General features: G+C 43.6%; 1 protein-coding gene and 2 long non-coding RNA genes across 6 annotated transcripts; 1 reads left to right on the top strand and 2 right to left on the bottom strand.

Annotated features, from left to right (window-relative positions):
- Window positions 1-85: 85 nt before the first annotated feature.
- LOC131883019 (uncharacterized) lies at window positions 86-21,833 on the bottom strand. 2 transcript variants are annotated; one of them, XM_059230345.1, is made up of 8 exons: window positions 19,680-21,833; window positions 4,466-4,726; window positions 4,166-4,288; window positions 2,025-2,148; window positions 1,579-1,857; window positions 570-794; window positions 328-495; window positions 86-249 (listed from the first exon to the last, which is right to left on the bottom strand). In XM_059230345.1, the coding sequence occupies exons 1-8, from the start codon at window positions 20,697-20,699 to the stop codon at window positions 140-142; spliced, it is 2,310 nt and encodes a 769-aa protein (XP_059086328.1). In that variant the 5' UTR covers window positions 20,700-21,833; the 3' UTR covers window positions 86-139. The 2 variants fall into 2 exon arrangements, with proteins under 2 accessions (XP_059086328.1, XP_059086329.1); XM_059230346.1 differs by having other exon boundaries at window positions 328-474; window positions 19,680-21,830.
- LOC131883034 (uncharacterized) lies at window positions 7,918-10,184 on the bottom strand. Of its 3 annotated transcripts, none has more exons than XR_009373570.1 (4): window positions 10,036-10,184; window positions 9,840-9,917; window positions 9,137-9,492; window positions 7,918-9,068 (listed from the first exon to the last, which is right to left on the bottom strand). It is a non-coding gene; the product is annotated as an uncharacterized LOC131883034 (long non-coding RNA). The 3 variants fall into 3 exon arrangements; XR_009373568.1 differs by having other exon boundaries at window positions 9,840-9,966; window positions 10,036-10,167; XR_009373569.1 differs by lacking the exon at window positions 10,036-10,184 and having other exon boundaries at window positions 7,919-9,068; window positions 9,840-10,029.
- On the top strand, window positions 16,297-25,404 carry LOC131883036 (uncharacterized). Its single transcript, XR_009373571.1, has 3 exons — window positions 16,297-17,929; window positions 23,420-23,484; window positions 24,802-25,404. It is a non-coding gene; the product is annotated as an uncharacterized LOC131883036 (long non-coding RNA).

Genomic DNA, 25,404 nt, shown 5'->3' with positions numbered 1-25,404 from the left:
GAACATTGGTTGGAGCATTATGGAAAAGTTGCTTCGTGTGGTATCTTGGCAGTGCTGCATGAGATTGGGAAAAAATATTCAGGGGGAGTATGAAGTTGTTTTAATATCATAATTATTAAAGCTTAAGCTACATCAGAGACTAGACCCTTGTGGATTGGTGAGGTAAATGGGATCGTCGGTTCTTGATCTTGGCTTGCTGATGATCTCGGCACGGATCCTTTGCTCTTTGGACCTCACTGCAAGTTCGACCTGAAGATTCATAGAGAAGAAAAGCATTCTCACACCTTTGAAACCACTCTCAATTCTCAGACGATTGCAACTAGTTACCTCTGAATGTCTGAGGCTCTGGCGATTCATTGATACTGATGTCCTTGAAATCCTCGTTGGGTTGGCGTAGTCGACTCCGAGCTTGACGGTTCTCCCCTAATCCCAATTGTGATCCTTGATCCGGATGGGATGAGTCCGTCGATCCACCTAGAAATACACATCCCAAAACTGTTATTGGCTCATGGCAGTTTGATCGCAATTGTGTCCACCAAGCGTCAAATCTCGGGGGTGGGGAAACTCACCCGTGGATGTGTTGGTGTGCATGGAGTCGTTGCCAGAGTCTTGACAGTAGAAATTTGTCTCCGTGAAACTGGTTTTGGTTTTGTTGATCAGAAGAGGACCGGGATTAGTGATGCTGGCGGATCCCGAAGAAGAAGCAGATCCAATCTTAGGGCTGTGGTATCCACTACTCAAGTTGGGACTTGTGGACTCAATTTCAGTGCGACAGTCAATATTATTCACCAAATCTAAAAACAAAGCAAATATGGTGAACAAATTGTAATTTTAGTAGGTTTCTTCATTTGCAATCAAATGACAAGAAGACTCGAGAGCTCCTTCTTTGAGTTAAGCATTCCTAGAGAAATGAAAAAAGTAGACCCTCTGTTAAAGGTGTATTGCCCACATTTGTTCTTCACGTCATCTCAGTTCCATTGGGAGAGGGTCCGTCCGTCACCAGTGACATCTCCATTCTGATGTCATCCATGTGATAGCCTAATCCATTGTTCGTGACATTGAAACATTTGAGATTCTGATCATGCGTTGACCAAATACGTAGAAGTGTGAATATGACACGATGTGTACTCGTGTGGTCAGAAAGAACACCCTGGTTGGTGGAAATTGTTCACAGCTGTGGTCTATTTCTTTATCGGGTTGCAACAATGGGTCAACTTCAATTTCGAGAGTTCAATTCCCATTGAGAGATGTCTGTCCATTAGTGCAAACAATGGATCTGATATTGTGTAAGACCCCGTGCACTTCCCATGAAAATCTTCATTCCCTAAAGTTGGCTCTACAACTTGAGTATTGAAACACTAAATTGGCCGTAAAACAATCACGTCTAAATAAAAGATCGCGCTTGACAGCCATCAAATCGATAAATTTAACCGAAAGATATGAGCTTCTTCCATCAATGACGCTGTACTGTGTCGGTCCAGTGATTGTATTCCCATGTAATCCTTTCCAATCATTACCCACAAGAGGCCACACTAATGACCTCCAAGACATCCTCTTCCCCCCTCTGTATCCACTTACATTGACGACTTCCATTGATTCCCCCTGACCTCCGAGGTTTGGAAGGAACTCTGGCCCTCGAACTCGGCCTCGAGTTCGGAGCAGAGCCTCCAGCTGCGAACCTGGAGGTACTTCTGCCACGTGATGACCGCTCATGTGATTGGTCACGCTCCAATGGGCCCACGGATGGGCCATTCTGGCCCATTAGAACACATGGGGGCAGGGAGGTGAATTCATCTTGAAAACTAGTGTTAAGGGACGGCGGATTCGATCCCACATCTTGGTAGTTGTATTGGATGCCTGGAACAAAATGGGACTCGGTGGTGGTCACATCCATAAAAAGGCGAACTCAAGTGGGCCTTTAGTAATTCTATTCCATTCTGAATGGCAAGACTTCATGCGTTCCCAAAGTTTGGTCCAACAGATGTGGATGTGCAGGTTCCATACGATGGTGGCATAGTACATACCTATTCTTTGTCGGGCTAAGAGCCAATGGTCCAAGTCTTCTCGATCTGGCGCTTGGAACTTTTTCCGGTTCCAAAATTCTTCAGTGGACTTCATGCTTCGGTTGCGGCAGTCGGTGGAACACGTCTGGAAAAAATTGGTCATCATTTTATTGACGGTGACCCTGGGACCTTTGGACCTTTACTTAGGTTCCCCCAGATATGAAATTGAAACGAACACATCGTAAAATACAAGGAGCGATTGCGTAATATTGCTCTTTTGAATATGCAGGCAATGTCCTGGCTCATAAACATTACACGCTCGCTGGTTATTTGCACTCCTCTTAGCAAACCAAATGTGGTGAGCGTGCAATAAAGCAAGGAGCAAACCACCATGTTTCATTATTACCATGGGAGTAATATTTCTTGTGTGGTTATGTTATTCGACCCCGCTAGAATTGTCTTGGCGGACAATTCCAATGGAGAACTTGGTTTTAACGACTGTCTACTTCCAGTGAACTCTGGCGCAAATATGGTTGTGGGGCATCCGCGTGATTGCTTAATTGTAGTCTGCTACTGAAAATTGCCCAAGTCTCAGATGAAAATCGTGACCTCTTATAACATGTTGACAGCAACCGCTTCAGGTACTCATTGTTCTCAGGAACCAATCAAGGAAGGATAGGTAGTCAGTCAGTCGTCAGTGGCACAATTCAGTCCAAGTTTTGTAGTAAACATAAGAAGGAGAAAAGGCTTTAAAAAAACAACAACGATTCATCCCGGATCGGGCCTATGCCTTCCGGAATGTTTTTGTGTCATGAACCAAATTAGGGTGAAATATTGAGATTGATATCTGCAATTAGGAGTCGAAGTTGGTACATTTTTTGAGATGAACAGATAAGATTCTGTTTAATCGTTATTACGTTCTGAACGGAATTGGAATTGATGTTGGCGGTGTTGGCAGTGTTGGCGGGATTGGCGCAGGGAGCGGCGGTGAGAGCTGGTGGATTCTTGGCTATCGTTTATCATGCATTTCTGGGAGATTTTATTCGCTCGCTTCCTTAATGGCAAACTTAAGTGGGTCTGGTAATTGCTCTTTGGTCTTCGACATCTAAACTGATTGTACTTGGTTCTCAGGGTTTACTCATAATTCGTTGTGGCAAGGGAATTAGCGCATAACTGTGTGTGAACTGCGTTGTTGGAGCGCTCATTCCATGAAATTATGGTTATTTCTGGGAAGTTTGTCGAATTCTGAAGCATATGTCTTTACAGGCTGATGGCTTTAAAGAAAACTAATTCTGGTTCGTGTTAACATTGCTATTAACCTAGTTTGCTTGCCGTTTCTTTTTTCATCATTGATTTTCAAATCATTTTTTTAGTTCTTACTTCATTTTAAGACATTTTGTTACCGGCTAGGTTTCATTTTCTAAATGCATTTGACAGATGGGCAGAGTAACGTGATTGTGAAAAATTGAAGAGAACAATTCAGAACCAACATGTTCTCTAAATTTGTCGCCTAGCCAGTTTGTGCTAACTGATTCTGCTTTAAAACTCATAGTCCAAGCATTTGAAGCAATTTTTCGTATTAGAGCATCAACATTGTAAGTGACTTTTAGGTCGTTGCTCTTGGCAGTTACTTAAATGGGATTGTGAATGAGAATATTGGTAGCTACTGCATATCAATCTTCTGGTCTTTTGGCTTGACCAAGTCTCTGATCTCCACGAAATAATAAATTTTCAGGATGAGTCGTGTTCTACCGCAATAGTCAAGCAAGAAATGCAGAATACAACATCTTTGGAGGCTCTTCAGTAGGATCACAAAGTGAATGCATGTCCGCCTTTGGCCACCCAAAAGAAGCAAGAAAATGGTGCACATTTTTGCACTCTTTCGAGTCTCTTAGGGATCTCATTATAGACAAGGTTGTTCCATCTCGAACTCCTTCGGCCTTCCTGCTCTTCAAATGGTGTGGTACATAGATGAGAAATTGTACAAGATTACCTTGAGACTCATCAATTCATGCCGAGGTTCATCTAAAAAGTTTCGTATGACACGATGAAGAACCCACTTCCTCGCAACACACATCCTGTATATTGAGCCCTTGCGCGCTATTCGCCATTTCTTTTTGGGTTGGGCTCAAAATCTTACTTCAAATGTGCTGTTCTCTCACCTTCAGGGCCTCGAACCATTCTCGGATTCCTTCAGGCTTCCGCAGAAGTACTTTGCCCTCCTTTGCCACCGTTAACGACACAGTGAGATACCCACGTTTATCCAATAATTCAACATCCTCGATCTGGAATAAAAATTAGAACGATATTGGCCATCTCGAAAGGGCCGTGAAACAGTGAATGGAACTCTCTTTTCTAGGTCACGAGATAAAAAAAGGAACCTAGATCTTCCACCTTCTCCTCTTGAATGTACTACAATACCACGGATGGGATAAGATATGACGGCACTGTTCATTATATACCTCCGCGAGTTTAATCTTGAATATGAATCCTCCCATTTCGCTAATCCGGGATGATCCTCGTTTATAGCACTGAAGGTAATCCTTGCTTAGGACAAAATATCTCTCCTTCCACCTGGAGAACAAGCGGTCACGCTGTTGCCACATTAATCCCTTCTTTATGCACGTGCCTCCCCCACTTCCGCCATTTCCGACATACGTGGACTCGTCCTGACTAGTTGGAAGTGAAACCAGTTCGCCGGAATCTGGTTGGTTGTGGAACATCTGGAACAGAGAGAACATAAATCTTGTAGTTAGACGACCCTCCAAGGTTATGAATATCCCCGAACCCAACCGAGTTCTGCCACTCTCGGTGAAGAGGGCCCTGGACATATTTGACGATCAAGTTTAAGCGCAAAATGGTCCTCGCCACGGTTATATTTGTAAAAAAAAGGATTCCTCAAAGGGAGAGATGGATTATTTACTCAAGTTCATACAGTTGAAACCGTCCCCTCCTTGTCATAGATTCTCATGGAGNCAAGGTTATGAATATCCCCGAACCCAACCGAGTTCTGCCACTCTCGGTGAAGAGGGCCCTGGACACATTTGACGATCAAGTTTAAGCGCAAAATGGTCCTCGCCCCGGTTATACTTGTAAAAAAAAAGATTCCTCCAAGGGAGAGATGGATTATTTACTCAAGTTCATACAGTTGAAACCGTCCCCTCCTTGTCATAGATTCTCATGGAGGGAGATGGTCTTTTGCAAACATGACGGCACACAAGCCAACAATGGATGGATGCATCGCACTGAGCAACCACGTTGTAAGAGCAGATTTTTATTAGATTTTCTGCTCGGATAGGCGCAAACAATGGAAACTTTAAAATAGCTAGCTGTTTCCCCCCCCTCGCACCAAAGCCAACAGCAACACCGAAAAGACACCAAATCAGCTTTTTTCCCGGGCCATCATGAGCTCCTCCAAATATCATTACAGTATACATACATAGACAAAAGGATCTTCTGTTCATTGGCGGTCCTCTCGGTTCAATTGCACCCATCTCTCTCAGACAGAAAAATCCGTGATGAGAGAGGAACTTCAAGTTCCTCGTTAAGGACCGGGTTCGGCAAGTGGCAATGACTGCTTTAAACATGGTCATAAACGAGGGTTTAAAAGCTTTTAATCCTTCTTTCTCGTTTTCTCCGTGAAAAATGTGTCAGTTCTACTTTCTGAGAACTCGATGAATTGCCCCCTAATGAAGATTGTGATCTCTCTTGCCCGTTTTTTCTCCCGTTCTCTATGTCTTGTCCAGAATACTTTTATCGAAGAATTGGGCTTGCCAAAAACTAAACTACTCATGCACTTCTGCTCCCAAAATCAGAGGGGGTCACCGCTGATGGAGCATAATATTTATGACTCCATCGCCATTTGCGGAGGATTTTGATTGACCTTGAAACATGGAATCGATTCTGAGCAGAAGGAAACGCAAATCGTAAATTCACTTTGATGTGGCTACTAGCATGGTCTTTGGGAGTAGCACAACTACTTACTGCATAGACAGTATTTCAAAGTAGGCGGAGAAAAGTGGCTAAGAAGTTGTCCAAAACTCTACAAAGTGCAAGAAGTGAGGGTGTTCGAAATTCGCTCACTCACTTGAGCAAGTTTCATTGTGTGCAGTTAATGGAAGAGATGCATGCAAAAAAAGAATTCAATTTCCAGTCCAAGCTCATGTAGAAAAATGAATTACATCGAGGATATCTGGGAACGTCCAGAAATTTGCTCATTAGTCGCCGGAATGGCATTTTGAAATCTGGCCAATCAACTCAAGTGAACTCTAAGTGGCTGTAATGAATTCAAGTCCTAATACGGAGAACACGGAACAATATCGACCCAAGTTGTCCAACAGCGAAGTTCAATTTTTCATCCAGACCCTCTTCGGAGGACCATCATGCTCTGATGGACTTGGATGGTTAAGGCTTGTGATTGGATGACTTTTTTCCTGAGTGCGAATGATTCGAAATGGACATAAACCAGATTCTCGTTCAATTTTCACCCCAACTCGAATTGTTTCCGGGTTATTTGAGCAATCTTCTATCAGTCGTTTCCTTCCTTTGTGCGAGTCGATCAATATTCGTGTCTTGAATTTGCAAAACCAGAGAACTCATCATCAGAGGCCTCTTCTCTCTCTCCATTTCTTTCGTGTGCCATAAATACTATTCGTTGTATGCTTCTTTTTTTCTGCTGGCAGAAAATGTTGAAAAACCTGTTTGAAACGGACACAACTGGCTTTGTCGCGTTGGAATGGGTCCTCTGAACAACAAAGGGTTTTCTTTGAATGACAGGCAGATTCAATATTCTCTGGCAAAGCTTTGAAAGAGTGAAGGAAAAGAAGGGTCGACGAATCAAAGTGATCCAGTACAGAAATGGGCTCCAAAGCTTTCTTACTTTCTTACTCACTCATCGCCTCAAATAGCCACTTGATCCCCTAGAGAAATTGAGTTGTTCCCAGAGAAAGAGAGAACAACGAGGTTAACGGGGTCTGATTATTGGAAATGCCTGGAACCCTTTGAGCACTGGTTGGCACACATCGAAAACACGAGGAAAACCATTGAAAGAAGAAGAAGAAGAGCAAACAAACGGGAAACGAAGTGCAGAGCGAAAATAAAGCGCCAAGAAGGCGGTTCCACCAATGAACGATTGGCACCACGTGATTGCGATGCAAAATTTCTCTCATTCGTCAAGATCGTGACGTCTTACTAATTTTGACTTGACATCTGAAAGTTCTTTTTTTCCTCCTATGTTGAAAGGCAGAGGCTAAATTTGATGTAATTTTGCAGCGTCTCTTCCAAATCTTCGCAGTTAAATATCAAAAGCCATTTGACTGTCAAGGCCAAGAAGGCAATTTGGGCTTAAAGTTAAAAGACCACCAATCAAGGAGACCCAATATCCCCGGTCAAGCTCCTTTTTTGGCTCTTGTTTTTCCTCGAAGTATTGCGGTTTTTTTTCATTTTTCCCCCTCAAACTGTTCTGAGAAGGCTCAGCATAGGGAAATGGAACCATTAATCTAGTTGAATTGAGAAAGAAAGTGCAATGGTTTGGAATCAATTTTCGATCTGGAAGAAACCACGGTGAAAGTGAGAGGAGTGCAATTTAGATGCCGAGTGATAATTCTCTCGCATGAAGCCAAATGTGTCCGCCTGCGTGGGATTATTCACATTGGTCAGTACTACATAGAACTAGGGCTATAAGAACCTACTGTATAAACATATCTCAAAACCAATCTTCCTTGTATGATAATCCCGGCTCTTCAGGATTGCTCTTAATGATTGTTGCATGCAATTTCGTTGTTAAGAAACTAGTTTGGAATCTGGAAAAAAGCCAGACGACGGAGCAAGAGCAATAGAACATAATTCAAAGATTAATGTTTCGTTACTACACAGAGACAGGTATGACCGGTGGAACCAAATCTGGGGCGTGGGATGAACTTGTCTTATAGGAGAATCACCATCACCATCATATATCTTGGAATTTTGCCCGCTTCCATTTCGTCGACCTACGCGTCAATTCGCCAAAGGATTGAAATGAGAGCAAATTGCAATCCATTTGTAGTACAGCGTATTGACATTGACTCAAGGAAAGTCAAATCTACGGTATCCGAGCCGTATTAGGAAAACGTTGAGGCTGCAATATTGATGGGCTGTCTTCTGTTCTAGTACATTTGCCTTCTGCCAAGCAGCCAATCAAATGCATTGCCGAACTGAATAAAAGCGTTGCTTTGCTTATAGCCTCATAAAACAACCAGTTTGAAATGTGGCAGGATATGTATTGGAATCTGATATCCGTTGAACGGAGTGGGCTGTTTTCGATGGCATGAAGGACACTTTGTAATGTGGAAACCGTTAAAGGTTGCCTCTTGAATGCTCTGATTGAAAGAATGCGACTGTAAATGCAGATCTATTGGCGCAATATATTACACGACGTATTCTTCAAAACCAAACCAATGAATGTGTGTAAATCTTGGCTCAACCCTAGAAAAAAAAGAAACAAAATGTCATGCCGTCCTGAGGTGGAGTTCTTCTCGACTCTTTACGTTTTTTTTTTTCATATAATTTTTGATGGCCTGCTAGTTGAATAATAATCAATATTTTTCCAAGGTGCGAACCGCTCCTAGACAAAGAACTCCTTCCCTCCCTTCATCCCGTCATCCCTTCGTCCAACCAACCATCCCAGGAGTCAACGATGGTTGATAATCAATTCCTCTCCCGGTTGCATGATTGTTGGTACATATCATGTTCAAACGTGACAAATTCGTGAGCACGAATTCGATCAATGGAACGCTCGCTGGCCAAGTTCAATTGACTTGTTTCCAGAGTCCAAACGCACCGAAATTATTCATTCCATCATCCACTTAATGGCTTCATGTTCAAGCAATCTCATTCCTGCCAATCCCCGCCATGATTTATTTCATTGTCATAAATTAAAGTCAACATTTCAGAGCACATTCCGACTTTCGTGGTTGGCGTTGTCATCCAAGTTTTGGGAGCTCCTCAAGTTCTGCATGCCGAAATGGTTCCGCCTTTTCCCAGTCTGTTCACCATTGACAACCTTATCCAGTTTCAATCGGCGGAATTCTAATCACGGACAAAACATTATGACGAAACTCGGACTCTTCAAACTGAGAGGCATTGTGGTTCTTTACCTACGATTCAAGTTGTTAACTTTGGAATCTCTTGCTACGCTGTGGTATGGTAGTCTACTTTCATAATGGACGTCGTCAACGGCATGGCTTGCTTCATTCGGGAGGAGCTCCTCCAGGTGAGGCCCTTTTGGGTTGGGCCTCTTTTGAAATGAATTGAAGCCATCTCAAGCTGCTGGCAATGTTGAAGAAGATGATGGATGCAAATGATATCGTGATATGCCACAACTTCCGAGCATTACATTTGGCCAGGCATAATCTCAAGCTTGACCTATGTTGCTTTCATGTGACGATCTCTGGACTTCTCACTTTGTGATATCCTTGCTGTGTGACATTTGAGAGGTTGGAGATGAAGTTGACTGCAATTAGGGGGCATTGCTCATGAGTCATGACCCGCCACTCGTTCCCGTAATGACAACATTAACTTTTGACAGATGCTTCTTCGAGAGCTATCAAAGCAATAACTCAAGATCAGCCATCCCATCCATGGTCTTTTTGCACCTCGATCTCGTCCAGGCGAGTCTTACTGAAGAGAGGAAACCAAGGGGTCGCTTGAATATCACGAACTCGTTTTCGACTTGTGGCAAAAACAGATGTTCGGCAACATTGGTTGGAATGAAGATATCAGTATTAGTGCTCTATAATCATCATCATCTACATCATCATCACCATCATGATCATTTGCGAGCAATGTGCTTGGAATTACCTTTGATGACGGAAGACTGAAACCATACGGGATATTGTCAAATGGCGTGTTTTTCTGAAGAACTTCAACTCTAATGGGCTATGAAAGAGAATTTCCGCAGTTTTCGCCAAGCTGACTCAAATGGAAGCTGCCAATTAATCCGTGGAAGAAAGTTGGATTGCTCAAGGAAGCCTATTCTGACACCCGATACATTTACTTGTATTCGAGCATGATTCGAGCACGAACAGGGGGAAATAGATCCGCAATTTCACTTCTACTTCCTGTTTCACTTTCAAATTATCATTACCGCTCATCTCCAATTGATAGAATGAAATCGAACGCGGTATTGGCCCACTTGAATATCGCTTCGGCCAAAGCCGAGCACAAATCCAAGCTCTCGTTTCCCTTGGCCCACATCCAAGGCGAGGACAAATGCGCTAAATCTTTGGGAAATGGGCCAGAAAAGTTGACTATGGGATCGAAGTTGGTGGCTGCTCAAGAGTGAAGCGTTTGGCCGTTTGGCGACAGCTAAAGAGGATCTCCCTTATGTAGGACTAGGACCCAAGTTTGGCCTGGGTTGATTCATGGAAGAAGTTGAACTAATTCCGACCAACTTGCTTGATCACATTTCGTTTGTTCGGTTTTGAGACTTATGATGTATGAGCCTTATCTGAGCGGTGCCGGCTGAATTTTTTCATCATCAGACCAGCTACATACAAAGACACGTCAGTTATGATTAAGTGGATAGTCCACTTTCACGTAATCTTCAATTCAAGAACTGACTGGTTTCGGATATTAAGGATCAGGAAATTATGCCCCTCTACAGGAAATGATGTACACGGACATTCTTGCATTAAGAAGTAGGTTGGGATGTCTTCTTAACAAGGACTCGGATCTTGGCGAGTAATGGTGGTTGTGGCCATAAAAGGTGAGATTCCCCCTCTTCTTCCAACACTTTCTTGGAGCCAGAAACTCGCAAATGGTTTCTTTTTGCTCTAATGAGGTGGGAGGGAAGACACAAGGTTAGTTGCCCGCAAAAGTACCATGACAATGAATGTTGTTCGGATAGCTACACGATCGCCACCAAGGCTGTGGGTTTCAACATGAAAATAGATCCTTCCTTAGGGGGTCGACGAGTACGAACGACGAATTGAAACGATCACGTTTCTGAGCAAACTGACCCAGATTCATTTGCATATTCAATGCCACTTCCTGGGCTAAAGGTGTGAATTGGAGATTTGAGTCGGGTTAATACATGCAATTCTATCTACAAGAGAGGTCTTGAGTTGCCTGGACAGTCTTTTGCGACAAGGTTTTATGGCGAACGCCGAGACTGTCCCGAATATTGTTGGGGCGAGGTCTTTGGGCAATAGCCTATTGAATAAATGAACAATCATAAACATTTGACTGTCCTTACATGTCGTAAAGTTTGTACCCCGCCAAAAATGGTGCATTTCACTCTCGATCGTAAAACGCTACCAATATCGTTTATTGGCACCCAACGCAGCAAATCCCAATATTCAACTTGATCCCTTGGGCGTCGAAGTTCAGGACTCCGGGGACGAAACAATGGAGCTGCAGAAGGAGGAGGAGGAGCAGGAAGTTTGGCAACCTTGACATGATTCTTTCTCCTTTTGATGAAAGCGCACGGCTTAATTTGTCCTAGTGCGACACGGCATATCTCAATTGAACATTGCTTGAATCTCCAGGATCGACAGGAACTCAAGATCTTCCTCAGGATGGACCAGGGTTTTGCAACTCATCCTGTGTCTTTTGTGGGTCGGGGCAGGGGGGGGGGCGTTCCTGTCAGGCTACAATAGATAGATAAATCTAAATCTCAAGCCTCCTCCTTTGCGAATCAAGTGCAATATGTTTATGAACCGACTGGTTCGTTGTTGGTGTTACGACCACAATCAAACATGGCTTGCATGATTGTACGAGAGTTCGTTCGGTAATGCTATACTACACGAAAAATAAACACACTTAGTTTCATTGAGAATTGAGCCGGAAGGCACCGAGATTGAAAACAAAGCGACAGGAGTGCACATAAGTGACGACATGTGTCAAAATCCTTCAGATCTCATCAAGGATGTTCATCGAGGAAATGATTGCAATTTCAAGCCTTCAAAACGTGGCGAATGGCGAATCGCAAATTTCTGACATTTAATCACGTTCAACACTTCCAAATACTTTGATGGTTATTATTTTACTTTTCCTAACAACCTTTTCCTTCGTCTGATGAGGCCTTGATCTCAAGAATATCAAACATTAACCGACACCGGGAAAACTTCATGATTAACCATTGGCATGGTTTTAACTGGAAGTGGCATGTGGCAAGAAACTTCCCGAATTCAGTGGTTACCCGACCATCGTCTTATTTTGGGTTCTATCGGAGTCTCCAACCCAACTTTTACCTCAGTCCTTACGAGACTACATGGAAAGAACATTCTCCACCGTCCAATGCCCAATCTGTGCATTGATTGATTTGACAGTCCACGTGTGGCTTGACAAAGCCAAGGCAAACATTTCTTCCCAATTTGGTGTGACGCTGCAAAATGGAGGAGGTCAGGTTTCCTGCAATCCTCCCGAAAAGAAGAAAATGTGGTGACGAAACGTGCGACATTCAAGATTGGCCGTGAAATGAAATGATGTGAAAAGTCTCATCAGCTGGTTGACAGACACAAAGAGCTCAAGGTTCACTCATACCTTCATCTCACGCCCCAAACTCCACATCAACAAAGCTTATAGCCACCCCACATCCTAATTGTTTCCAGAGTTGGTCATCCGTCACCACCAAGTCAACGTCGTCATCGGTTATGCGTTGATTTAAACAAAAGATGACGGAACTACTTGGATGACCAATCAAAAAGGGCAATATTGAGAGTTAAGAAGATGCCGGATGCATTCGTAGAATACGTTTACTACTTAATAGCTAAAACCAAACGATAACCTATCAACAGTTCCCTACAACATTATATTTTTCTCATTCAATCAAAGGGCAAAAGGACCTCCAAAAGCCACCCTGCTGTACTAGTACCTAGTGCCTAGTGCCTACATAGTAGATGAGTTACTCCCTGAAGTACCGTGATGTGAAATGGTCTCCGCCTCATTTGAATGGATGGTCTATGAACCTTCATCATGGCTTTGATTGGCTGAAGGTCTATTTTGGACAAACATCCATTAGCAGTTCCAGGCAGCGAGTGGGGTGATGATGGCTTTATTTGGGTTTTGACACCCTGCTTGATGATGCATCCGATGTGGTTCTTCAAGGCTATGTGACCATTATCCAGGGTGATTTGTTCGCCGACTTTAATTCAAGTCGGTGATGATGGTTCTTCCAGAAAGATTAGACGGACAATTTTGAGCCGTGGAAAATAAACTCGGGATCGATTGAATGAGCCGTCAAAATGACTCCTTCTTTGTTGAAGATAGCGCTAGTTCTGTCTCTTGGACCATCCAAATTGCGTCCACTCTTCGAGTGGTTACAGTTACATAAAATGAGTTGGTTTTAATCATGAGATTGGGGTAAATATGGAAAGTACATTTGAAACTCGACTCAATCTTGAGATGTTACTGAAAGTCGGACTATTCATCATTCATCTCCACCCAAAGCCTTTGCGGGAGAAAATCACGGGCCAAAGATAAATCCGGCTAACTAATTATTGGGCGGTGAAATATTTGTCAAATTTGGTATGCCACTCGCTCATCCGTCCCTATGCTTGTTTTTAATGCCTTTACAAGCCCGCTCACCTATTTTTCTCACCATCCCATTAGACAAAATCAAGTGCACATGTGTCATTTACAGTACATACGAGTACTTTCCTTCATTACACATTTTCTCAAAATGGGATCTTTGAGATCTGTGGTGCATTGCTTAATTGGATACTGACTTCATTCAAAAACAGACTCAAGGCGACATTTGTCGCTCTTCTCATCCTCGTCCATGTTTTGCATGACTGTCTTGAAACAGATTCCACTTGGATGAAATGCAATTTTCCTTGTCAATTGCTGAGCCACCCATTTCAAATATCTCAAATGGAGAGCAAAAACAAAACAACCCACTTCTACTGTAAGTTAGGTCTCTTTTTTTCTTATTTCTCGGGATGAGCCGAATCGTCCGTTGCTTTTTTTCCTTGATTCCCTCATGAATGATTCATGGACATTTCTTCTAGAGCTATGTGCACAACTGGGCTTCTGCTCATTTTCATTCATCTTCGAAACTAAAGACACATGTGTCCAAGCCAAGTCCATGACGGCAAAAAGGGTATTTAAATCTAGAACACGAGTGTTTGTTCAATTTCAATCTCTTTCATATCGATGTGACTTCACGTTTTATAGCTTCTAAATAGGCGAAACGAAGTCGGACATGGAGCCGTTATTTGATATTTTACTACTGTTAAATATGCCAAGAACCCCCTTGGTGAGAGGTGGGATTGAAGAAAATGACATCTCCATATTTTTGAGTGCCATAAGGTAGGGCATCAAATATCATTCGGCCAAGTTTTTGTTTACTTAAGCAGAAATCCCGGTAAGAAGGGTCGGAATTGGAAGTGGCTTTGGTCGGAGGTTTAACCCCTCGTGGAGCAGTTTAAGCCAGAGAGCCAGCCAGTTCAGTCCAGGGCAGCAGAATAGCGCTAAAAGGTATTCGAACATTTGCCAAAGCCGGGAATCTTCTGCTCCAAAAAACTTGGAATGAATAATGAATTAGACACTCTTCTCTCTTTTATCTTGGCGTGATGAGAAGTCAAACGTGGTCTTGAAGCTTTTTTTTCTTCCTTCTCGCCGGGTGTTCTCTCACACGTATTTTTGAATACCATTGCCCCCAAATTGCTCTATGTACATATCACGTTGTTGTTGTTGGTGATGTTGCTATTATTAATGTCGTGTCTCACTGTCGTGTGACGTGCATGGCGAGGACGAGAGAAAATGGCCAATTATGGCTCATTCATATCGCAAGCGAACTTGGCAGACTCGACAGAAATTCGAAATCTCCAACACCGCTATTCTATTCTAAAAGTGGACTAGTCCAAAGCCTGATCGATTGGTGCATAAAATTAGCTTTGTTCTATGACTATTCCGGCGATCGGAATCTTGAACAAGTTCCACGTCAAAGCCACAAAGGCAATCTGTCGGGTTGATATCGGATTCGCTCTCTTCCCCCATTAAGCCACCCACTTTTAGGACATTCCTCTCTTTCTCAACCCCTTGATTGAGATTCTGGCATCTTCTCATGAGTATTGTACATATTTCATTGCCGAATTTATATTCAGGCAACACAACGAGACATGGGACCACCTTGATTTCCCCGAACAAAGAGCATTCCAGAGGTTGTCTGGGGATCTAAACCAGGCTGGAAAAGTGCAGACAACTCAGGAGGTGATGGTGGAGAAAATTGCGCTTTACTGTGAGGGAACTCACAAATAACAAAAACATGTACGTACATGTATGTATGCATGTTCGTTTGGAAAAGTTTGATGTGGGCGGAGAGAGAGAGAGAGAAAACACTTTTCGCTAGCACCGATCCTCTCCATTTCGCGTCTTCGTTCAAGTGGGTCAGGTTACCTGAGGGTCGCAAGGTGCTCACCTGTGGAAAGGCGGATTGATGATCCTGATGGCGGTGGTGGTGGTGATGGTGGAGGGGTAATGCTGTATGCAGAGTCATTAGCTCTACTTTTTCCCTCTGAACTTGCATCGTTTCGGGAGACGAAAAGGGCCGAGATTTCTCGCCCAAAAGTGCCCAGGAAAAAAATCATGTTACATTAGAAAGTGCGACCTTATACTTTAGCTTGAAAACTAGCATTGAGAGCAAACAGAGTTGTATGGTGAGAAAGTGAATGTAATGGATGCATTAATGAAGAACATCTTTTTTAATCATCCCTTCGTCTGGTACTCCGGCAGCTTTCATGTTTCCGCCGTCAAATTTACTTGTTCGGTCACATCCTGTCACCCTAAATGTCATGTGTAGAAATAAATTCCTGCGAAGGGTCTCATTACCACCAAGGAGATATTTAAAGGTATAATTTCAGGTGGAAGCCAGGATTTCTAGCACATGGAATAATTGCTTGCCTCTCATGCTACTTTCTTTTCTCTCATGAACGACAGATATTTAAAACCAATGAATGGATGGATGGATGTGAATCGAATGATTGGGAAATATCGCTTTGAAGCCCTGGTGCCTGTGAGGCAAGAAGCGCATCATGCATTCAGGTATAGATTCCAAAAGGAGCCCAATCAGTTTATGCCAAATCCATAAATTCCTAGAGTGCTTCAAGGTCAATGGGATGCCTCCCCAAAAGTATTTGATTAACAGAGCTGGAGGCTCCTCAAAATCCTCAAAACGGGGCGGAGAATCAATATTGATTCTGCCAAAGAGATGCTCATGATAGCGCTTTGTTCGGTGGCCTGAATACAGAATCATCAACCACTCAAAACGTGCCTCTTGGATCCCATTTCTTTAGCTGGGTCTTTCGCCCAAGCACACACTCGTGTACTCCTGTACAGTGTTCATACACACGGGAGGTGCAAATCAAATTAGATAGTGATCAAGATTCTGAAGAGATAAAGGAGAAGGATGCTCGCATTCAATGGACGACTGAAAGGGACATCACCAAGTGCGCTTTGATTCACGACAATTCCATAACGAACCCAGGGTTTCCGCATTATCCCCAGGCATGGCCGTCGAACGTGCCTTTCAAGTTCATTCCCAATCCCCGGAATCGAATCCGGATCAAGACAAATGGACTCCTCCGCCAGAGCAATTGGCACCATTGTATTTTGATTCCTGTTAAATTGCTTGTTTACTCAAGTTCCTCCCATTTCCAGGCAGCCAGCCAGCCACCCAGCCACCCAGCCAGCCACCCTCTTGTGGCTGAATAGTGGAACTTACAGACACCATCATCACGGGAAGAATCGAGTCCATTCCAAAATGTTCGTCTTTCAATTCCGATGGGTGACGTTTGACAGCTAGGCGGATTTACAGCCAGGATTATCCCGCTCGCCATTGAGTTCAATACAATACAAAATACACTACTGTACGTACATGAAATCGAAGGAAACGTTCTAGTTGACTGTCTGGTTGAGCTTCGTCATCTCCGCAGAGGATTTAAGCCCTGAAACTATTGTACTACGTACTATACACGAGGACGAGCCATATTTTGACAGAGCTTGCTCGAGAATGGAACTTCAAGGCACCAACGGTTAGGGAAATTGGTCATGCTGGTCCGCCTCCTTGAGAAATATCTGTTATAATAAGTCGGCGTCTAGCGGATAAAGCCCAGTCAATTTGTCAATGGAAAAAGGTCATATGTCCCATTCTTTTATTCTGGCGACAATTGCACGGATGCGGGACCATGCAAAAGCCTGATATCTTTCATTCATTTCCCAAAGCCATCTATGCCCAGTCATGAACAACTCATTTTTATGGACTGGAAAATGGGATGGCTGGGTTATTTCTAGCTCGCCATTGTCTCCATAGATAGTGTTCAGGACTATACTACGTAGATACTTCAGGACCTCGTTCTTTGAACAGTTTAGAAATGTAAATCAAACACCGCTTGGCGTGCTTTAGCAAGAAAGGTTAGCAAACATGTCCAATGTTTTTGTTCTTATTGCCATGTTTCCACATTACGGTTGGAAAATCTGTCGTAAAATTCAGTCAAGTGGAAGAGCGGAGCAATTTCGCGCATTCGTCCAGAAAAGAAAAAAATCCAAGACTTTGAGAGTCAGTGGCCATTCAATTGTACGAGTATTTGTAGGCCACTCTGAAGAATCGGAAGCAGACGACTGTTGTTTTGTTTACCAAACAATCAACTTATCGAATGGTCTCGTCAAGGTTATTCCTCCATTGCCTTCTTTCATTGCTCGATTGAGAGGTAAAGGTTTTTGAATGTGGTTAAAAAGCCGGGAAAAAATCCAGAGCAATAAATCAAGCTGGTGTTGAAGGTGGCAACCAACATTTCAGTGTTTATGGAGATAAAATGTTTCGACCGTAAACCATCAAAACAATCTCTCAAAAGAACTTTTTGAACATGTTTTCTGCATACATCTCCTTCAGAAGAAACTGGAGAGGATTTCAAGCATTCCGTAATGAGGTTAACCGTTCAGCTTGTAAGGTAATTGAAGTATCGTTTAAGAATGGCAGCCCACAAACAAAGACTACTTGTTTGGCTCGAATGTTCATTCCACCGAGAAAGAGGCCATTCATCAAGTATTGAATTTTCCCAGTAGCGATGACAAAAAGTGATCGTGACCGAACGAGGCCTAAATCCATGTCGGATGTCTCCCTGCGGACAAACGGCAAAGGCAAAGGACAACAAATGTGCGGACGAAGGTCCTGAGAACAAGATATTTATCTCTAGGCTGCAAATCTCAAAGTCATGCCAGACTGGGGGAACGCTTTTTGGTGCAGTTGCCAAAGGAGATTGGCACGGAAATAGGGTTGCGATTTTTTTTGGTTGGTTCAGGCTAAACGTTAAAACTGTCTGATGCAGTGTAGCATGCAAAATACTGTACGTTAGCCAAGCTAGAGACGGATCATGCGAGCAAATACGAAATTTCTCATGGCTCAATTTAATACCAAGTGGCTACCGACATTTTTTTAAAACAGTGAGTCAGCTGACATCCAATTTAGGCACAAATGTGTGCACATGACAAGCTTGGCCCGTATAATTGAGCGCTTGACATTTCAAATCAAATGATAAGATTTTGAGAACGAAAACTCCTTTTTTTCACCCTCGAGGACCATTCTCGGAAGCATTTGAGCAAGCAATTCCGAGTCAACTTGCCCCCAAGTTCGGTCTCAAAGAAGGTCATTCATCCATCCTGCAGCAGCTCACTTTGTAGTCCTTAGTCTTATCAGCAGATTGGATGACTTGATGGACCTTGATGCCTCCGAAAAAAACGGGGTCGTTGGTAGACAAACTAGTGTGTTGACTGAAATGAAATGCTACGCTCAAGAGACGCGGATGAAGAGACGCTTTCTCGTGCGAATCAGAAACAAAAGAAGAAACTTCTGAAGCATTAGTCTTTCTCAAGTCTGACCCGAAAAGTTGGTCAGAGTGGCCTTGGCCAGCCTAAAAAGCAATAACACACACCTTTCTGCTGAAAGTGCTTGCTAGATCCACAAAAAGAGCCTCTTTTAAAGCCAGAACTTTGCCATTTGCAACTTTTGCCGGCAGGGTAATTAAAACGGTCGAGTTTAGCTCAGGGTGGTGTTGTCATTTACTCGCCAACTTATGCAGCACTGGTCCAGGAACGAACGAGTTTGATGGCAATATCCATTATGCTAATGAAATATGACCATTGCACTGTGTTGTTCTGACACTATGACACGTATTGGGATCTTGTGAGACCCTTTTACGGAGTGTGGAAGCTTCGTCAAAGCGCAGATGCTACATTCCTTGTCGTCTGGATATATGGTGCTGCCAATGTGACATAATTGTTTCAACGCGCAGGCCATACATCACACCATAGATTAATGATCGAGGAGTAGAGAACGTTCTCAAAGATGTCAGGGTGAATGCCCTGCAATTTCCAATGTTTTTCTCAAACATATGAGAAACATATCGGAGAGGGATCTCAGCCCTGTCCCAATCCTATGAAGCAATACGCACATACAAACACCATCGATTTTGATCTCGACGAGAGGTTGATAGTAGGATCCAGAATTGCTTGTGCCTCTATTAACCGTCAGTATACCGTTGGCAAATGTACATTGTACAATGTACATGCAGTTCGTGAGACGTAGGAGAGGCGTTTACCACATACGTGGATTATAATTACTATTAGTATTATGAGTAGTAAGAGTAGTAGTAGTAGTAGTAGTAGTGATAGTAGTGTTAGAAGAGCGACGTAGTGTCCTACCATCGAGTCAACCAGATGCTCCTGGGACTTCCATCTGGATCGTTCTTCCACGGAGATGGCATTCTCATCGTCATCCAGCCAATTACGTCGCCTGGAAAGTTCCATCTGGGTGGCGGATCTCCGACCAAGGCCCATTTTCTGCTTCACTGGGGTGGCCTTGTCCGAGTAAACACTGCGATTATCGCTGAACGGATCGGAAGAATGTTGTTGATTTTGGGTGCGGGTATGACTTTGACTCCTCCGCTTGGTTTTTTCACTCCTGGCAATCTGCCGGGGACTCTCATTCATCATGGGGTTAGAGTAAATCTCTTTGCCCTGTTGCCCAATGGACTGATAGAGATTTGAGCTTCCGCCGTGAATGTCATCTTGAAGCGACATCAGTCGACCAAACTCTCGAGGATTGGTGTTGTTATTGCTTTCGGCATCGGATGACTCGCCTCCACCAGACCCATTGATCTTGCGCCTCGACACCCCTCCAGTCACTGGGGTGGCATTTGGGGGTGGCTTTCGGTCGAGGGTCTCCATGGCCGAGTTACATCGGGGCGGAGGAAGGGGTGGAGGGTGCGGAGAGCCGGCATTGCGTCGGATAGGTGTGCCTTGGGCACTCCGAGAAGTCTCGTTCTGAATGATCGAAGCGATGACCTTGCTCTCCAAAATACTGGCACTTGGTTTCTTCGCTGGCTCATCATTGCGTAGATGGAATTGGTAGGGATAATCTCGCATGGGACTCCCTTGATTAAGGTTTAATCCCCCACCATTGTGACCTTGAACCGGAAAGCTGACATAGCTCCAATCCCCTGACTTCCGTTGAACCCGTCGCTCCTCCTGGATCTGTCGAGAGGGTGACCAATACAGAAAGTCACCCGAGTGTCGGTTCTTCTTCTTTTGCTCAAAAGTGGGAGGCACGCCTCCTGGGCCATTGATGTGGTTATTGTTGTTCTTATTTCGTCGTCTCAGTTTCACAGATGCCGATGGGGCGGGAGAAAGATGGGAAGGCTTGGTATCAGCATTCACCAACATCCTGCGTCAGATCACGAGGTGCTTTTTCTGCCGATGATCGAGGTGAAATATGGCTATCTCACACTTTGGCTGAGCAGGAGTAGCACTCACTCGCACTTGTTCATGTCCGTGGTGACAAATTTATTGCATTTATTCCACTCTAATTCCTGCCAGGATTGGCCTTCATGCAATCCCCAAGAGAACAAGGGAGGGAAGGGTGGAGAACTGGAGGTGGTGTCGGTAATCGTCGACGCCTGGTAGTTGTAATCTATCTCAGAATGAGACGAAAGTCTCTCGTCTCTTTCTCCACTTTAATGTCAGAGCAACAATGTGAGATTAAGTGGAGAGATATCGGAAGCTTTTGTTCTCCGATTCAAGATCTAACTAAAGGCGAGGGAAAGGATCGGCAAAATTGTTGCGGGAGCACACACTCGTTCGTTCGTTCGTTCGTTCGTTGGCTAGGACGGACAGAACAATCAACAAGGGATTTAGCCAAAGAAACTGTCACCTTGTTCTCACGATGTTCTTTCTTTCTTTCTTTCTCTCTGTGCTGCAAGAAGGTAATAATGGTTGGTTGGTTGGTTGGAGGAGGGATTAAATGACCGCTATGACGGTCACCTGATAGTTAACTGGGGTCGAGAAACTCGCACAAAACGGAGGACACATTGAGAGATGAAGATCTTGCCAGTCAGTCAGAAAGCCATCCTTTGTGGCAATTTCGTTGCACCTGCATCATTTTTTTCCTCTCTTTTTTAGCGCAAGAGAAAACTAATATCACAACTAGATTTCGTCATCCCGAAATCGGGGTCACCACTCTTCGTGTATGTAGCTTGCTTAGGTGTTGGAAAAGCAATTGGAACGTTATACGAGATCGATAATCACCTCGTCACTTCCGGTACCTGATTTGATTGTCATAACTACTTGCAAACTAAACACTTTGCTCTCATAGTGGAAGCATCACTCACCAACGGACGGGTGGGATATCGATTTTCACTGGATCCCCAAGCACTCCGTTCCCACTGTCTCCGTGATGATGTTTATTGACACTACTTCATGGGCTTCATTCCTCACAACATATAAAGCGGCAACAAGCATCTCTTGTCAACAGGGAGGTCTCTGATACACTAGCCAAATTTCTTTCATCTCTCTGTCTGTCTGGTTGTCTTTCGCTCGTTCCTGAGGAGAAGAAGGAGAAGAAGGAGAAGAAGGAGGAGGGGAGGGAGGCACAGGCGATCTTCGGATTTCAACTCCCGACAAGATTCATCCAGAGATGCGCCAACGGATCGGCCGTGCACGATCCATCGGGAGAGTGCGCGTTAGAGCTCGGGTACAAATTCGGAGCGCCGAGTCGAGCATGACATAATAACACAGTAGAGACATTGAAAATATGTAATACATAAGCAGCTGCCGCTGGTTAAAGCCTGGGTAAAAGAATGCCCCTTTTCCTTCATATCAGTTCGCTCAAGCTATGTACGTACTACAAGGTAGTGAGTGGTACGGTATGTGTGGTTACAGTCACGAACGAGCGCGTATTGGAAATGAATCTGGTTGGACAAATGTTGTGGCAAGTCGGCAATCAGTGAGAGCTCGATGTCTTAATTGTAATGGAGATCGGTTGAAAGCTGGATGATGGCTATTGGGTGGAGGAAGGCAGAGAGGAATCCACAAAATGAATTGACTTGTTCAATTTGGTCGGAAGACGATTGGAAAGACCCTGAGATATTGATTAGATTCCATTCAGAATCTGACTCCAGCTGCTGCTCAATTCCACACTCTGATGAGGATGGAGATCATGATCATGGTGTTTCACCTCAATGGAAAACAATGCATTTCATATACAAATATCATTCGCTTCACTGGATTTGTATTCTTACTCTCATCATCATCATCATCATCATCGCCTTCATTCAAGACGAATTCAAAGCGTACTCTATGCAAAGACGGAACATCCTCCAAATTTTCTGTCTTTTCATCGTACGTTCGTTTCAGGTCAATGGAATCCCTGCCAAATGTCAAAGCTGCCTTTAATTTTTTGAAACGGTACCTCTTGATGTACCCTATCTACGTACGTACATACTGTAGCACTCTCAAAATATTCGTTTAACAATATTCAGATGTTGGTTCTAGTTGAGAACTGCTTCTTTGTGGATTTCACAACCACCGTCTCAAGGATTGTAAATTGTGGAGTAATCCAATCAATTACATATTTAATTGATTTTTTTACCAACCGTTTTCGCACAGTTTCGAATAGTTCGCTGGGTTCATGTTATCCCTACATGAGGGCAAGTGTTTATTTTACTAATATCTATCACTTTTAGCCCATTAGCTCACCCATGACATTTCAAGTGTGCCTCAATTGACAAAAGTGACTCTTTGTATGATAGTCTTCTCCCATCTTGCCTTGCCAATGCAGGAATTAAAGAACCTCTGTCTGCAATTTCCAATGAGTGCTTGGATTGAACGACCAATTTTCCGCTAATATGTTGTCATGCACTTGGTTCTGCTTGTTGCTCAAACGTGTTGGGTACGTGAGAAGTAGGGGGTCACCCTGTGTAGTTAAAAGAAACAGGCATCTACTATGTTAATTGATAGTAATTGTGGCTCAACCGGGGCAAATATCTTCAGTGTCATCGGGACAATTACGCGTGAATAAATGAATTTAGATCATTCATAAGCATTGTTCTCCCAGTTACACAATGGAACCCTTCAAAGCAATATATCATGGTGGTCCTTTCTTTCAGATTGGGTCTTACAAGGAGGATTCCCAGATAAACCCCAAAGTGGTGCGAGGACTTCCGTTGTAATTGTAAGTAGAGCGACTCTCTGGCGGGTGGATGGGTGGGTGTGTGCGTGCAATAGCGGTAGTTTTGGGTTCTAATCCAGAGGATCTGTCGAAAAAAAATCCCGGCTTTGTCTCTCGAGCCTGGTCTGAAAAAAAGTAGAATGATTTTGATCTTGAACAAAGAGATCCTTGAAAGCGTTACACGGAAGGATAGACCAAAAGAAGTGAGTTTTCTACAGAGTGATCCTCAGTTATCATCCAGTTTGAAGGATGAGAAGGAAATCACTTGGCTAAAAAAGAGATGAGGAACGTGATGAGATCGACAAAAAAATCATATGCAGACGCTCCTCGCCTTCGGTAGCTATATGCAAGTATGTAAGTAGGGATTGACACAGATTCTTATCACATATCCCGTGTTTCACAAAGAAAAGTTGCTCCCTTCGAAAATGGGGCTCGGGGAATCTCAAGTATCAAGTCCATTCGCTCGTTGGCCTTTGATATCACATTTGCATACGGAAGAAAGCTGGGCAGAGACTTTTTGATTCTCGCCCTCTCGTCTCCTACACGACATTAGCAGCTCGCCACGACGAGGGTCCATGTCATCACACACCTTTTGTTCCCTGTTCGGGTGTTCCCCTCTCTCTTGGGAACTTTTTAGGCTTCCAAACTTGTTAAGTAGACATTCATGTGGGAGCAACCCAACCTTTGCTCAGCTCAAGCTTTCGTTCAAGAAAAGGTGGGGAGAAACAACTCGCATTACAATCAGTCGCCAAAGCATCCTAGACGAGAAACGCATTTTCTCAAGTTTTTTCTTACCCATTCCTTAGACGTACCATGTAGTTAGTATTCTGTGAGCGAATGGCTCTGGGGGACTATGTTTAGAGGACCCGATGTCAGCAGCATGGGAGACGTGGTCCAATGTGGCTTCTCGTCGATGGGCAAAGGCTATGAAGAGACCCAAAAGCTAGGGACACCGACAACGACAATGGGCCGTAACGATATTGGAAGTGGGTTCATATCCGATGAACTTGGGCCTCTTGAAATGGGATTCAAGTCTCAACTGGTTTTCTGTGCATGAGGGGCTTTGGAGGAAGATTGCCTTTTCTTTTATTCTTCTATCAGTGATTGGAAACATATTCATTTGGCTGTTAAAGAACCTTGAGCCTATGGCCCATTTTATTCCAATTGCAAGTTGGAGAGGAAGCGAAGCAAAATGTGAGTCCCACAGGGTCAAAAGTTCCCCGACACTACTCTAGCAAGTCTTTTAGTAAGAAGATGCGCCCACTATTTATTTGCTTTGAAACAATTTATGGCCACTCTCTTTCTTTCTTTCTCCCTCAGTTGCCTCTCTACTGCCATGCCGTTCATTCTCTTACAAGCTCGTACGTTTGTCTTCCGGAACCATTAATTTATTGTAATGACGATTGTAGGGCAGTTCAAGTTGGACTTGTCGTACAATGTAGTACGATGTACTACGATGTACATGAGCTTTATGTGGTCATCACCGTTCGTCCAACGGGCAAGACTCTTGCTTCAATGATTTTTACTCTCATCCTTATGGCCGAAACAACTCCTCTTCATCATGGCAAGACAGGCCAATCTCCAGCAAAAAAGGGCGGGCCCCGAAGAAACGAACAAAATCTACAATTTCGACCAACCTCGTAAAAAAGCCTGTAAGTCCATCTTACGGTTTTACTCTCGTTCAAAAACGACGACACTCTTTCTTAATTATACATAGTAAGAATACCTTACTCGTCCACCGATTGCTCAAAATGACAAACTTATCCACGATTCAAACTGAGATACCTCTGGATCATCCGAATAACCATTAAAACTCAAAAAAAAAAATCCAAACCTTCATTTGGCAATGCTATCAAAGCCATCAAAACAATCCCGAGTGTTTCATCAAATACTGATGAATGGGATGGGTTTGGCACCCTTTCA

This window comes from Tigriopus californicus, chromosome 7 (assembly GCF_007210705.1).
Source record: "Tigriopus californicus strain San Diego chromosome 7, Tcal_SD_v2.1, whole genome shotgun sequence".
NCBI lineage: Eukaryota > Metazoa > Arthropoda > Copepoda > Harpacticoida > Harpacticidae > Tigriopus > Tigriopus californicus.
The sequence above is the reverse complement of the archived record's forward strand: the minus strand, read 5'-3'. Positions and strand labels throughout refer to the sequence as shown.

Bases quoted from the DNA above. Each gene is read 5' to 3' on its own strand.
- LOC131883019 (XM_059230345.1), bottom strand. From the start codon at position 20,699: ATGTTGGTGAATGCTGATACCAAGCCTTCCCATCTTTCTCCCGCCCCA. The intron at 4,727-19,679 runs GTAGGACACTAC...TCTCTGTTCCAG, and splicing joins AGCATCTGGTTGACTCGATG to ATGTTCCACAACCAACCAGA. The intron at 1,858-2,024 runs GTATGTACTATG...ATTTTGTTCCAG, and splicing joins CTTAGCCCGACAAAGAATAG to GCATCCAATACAACTACCAA.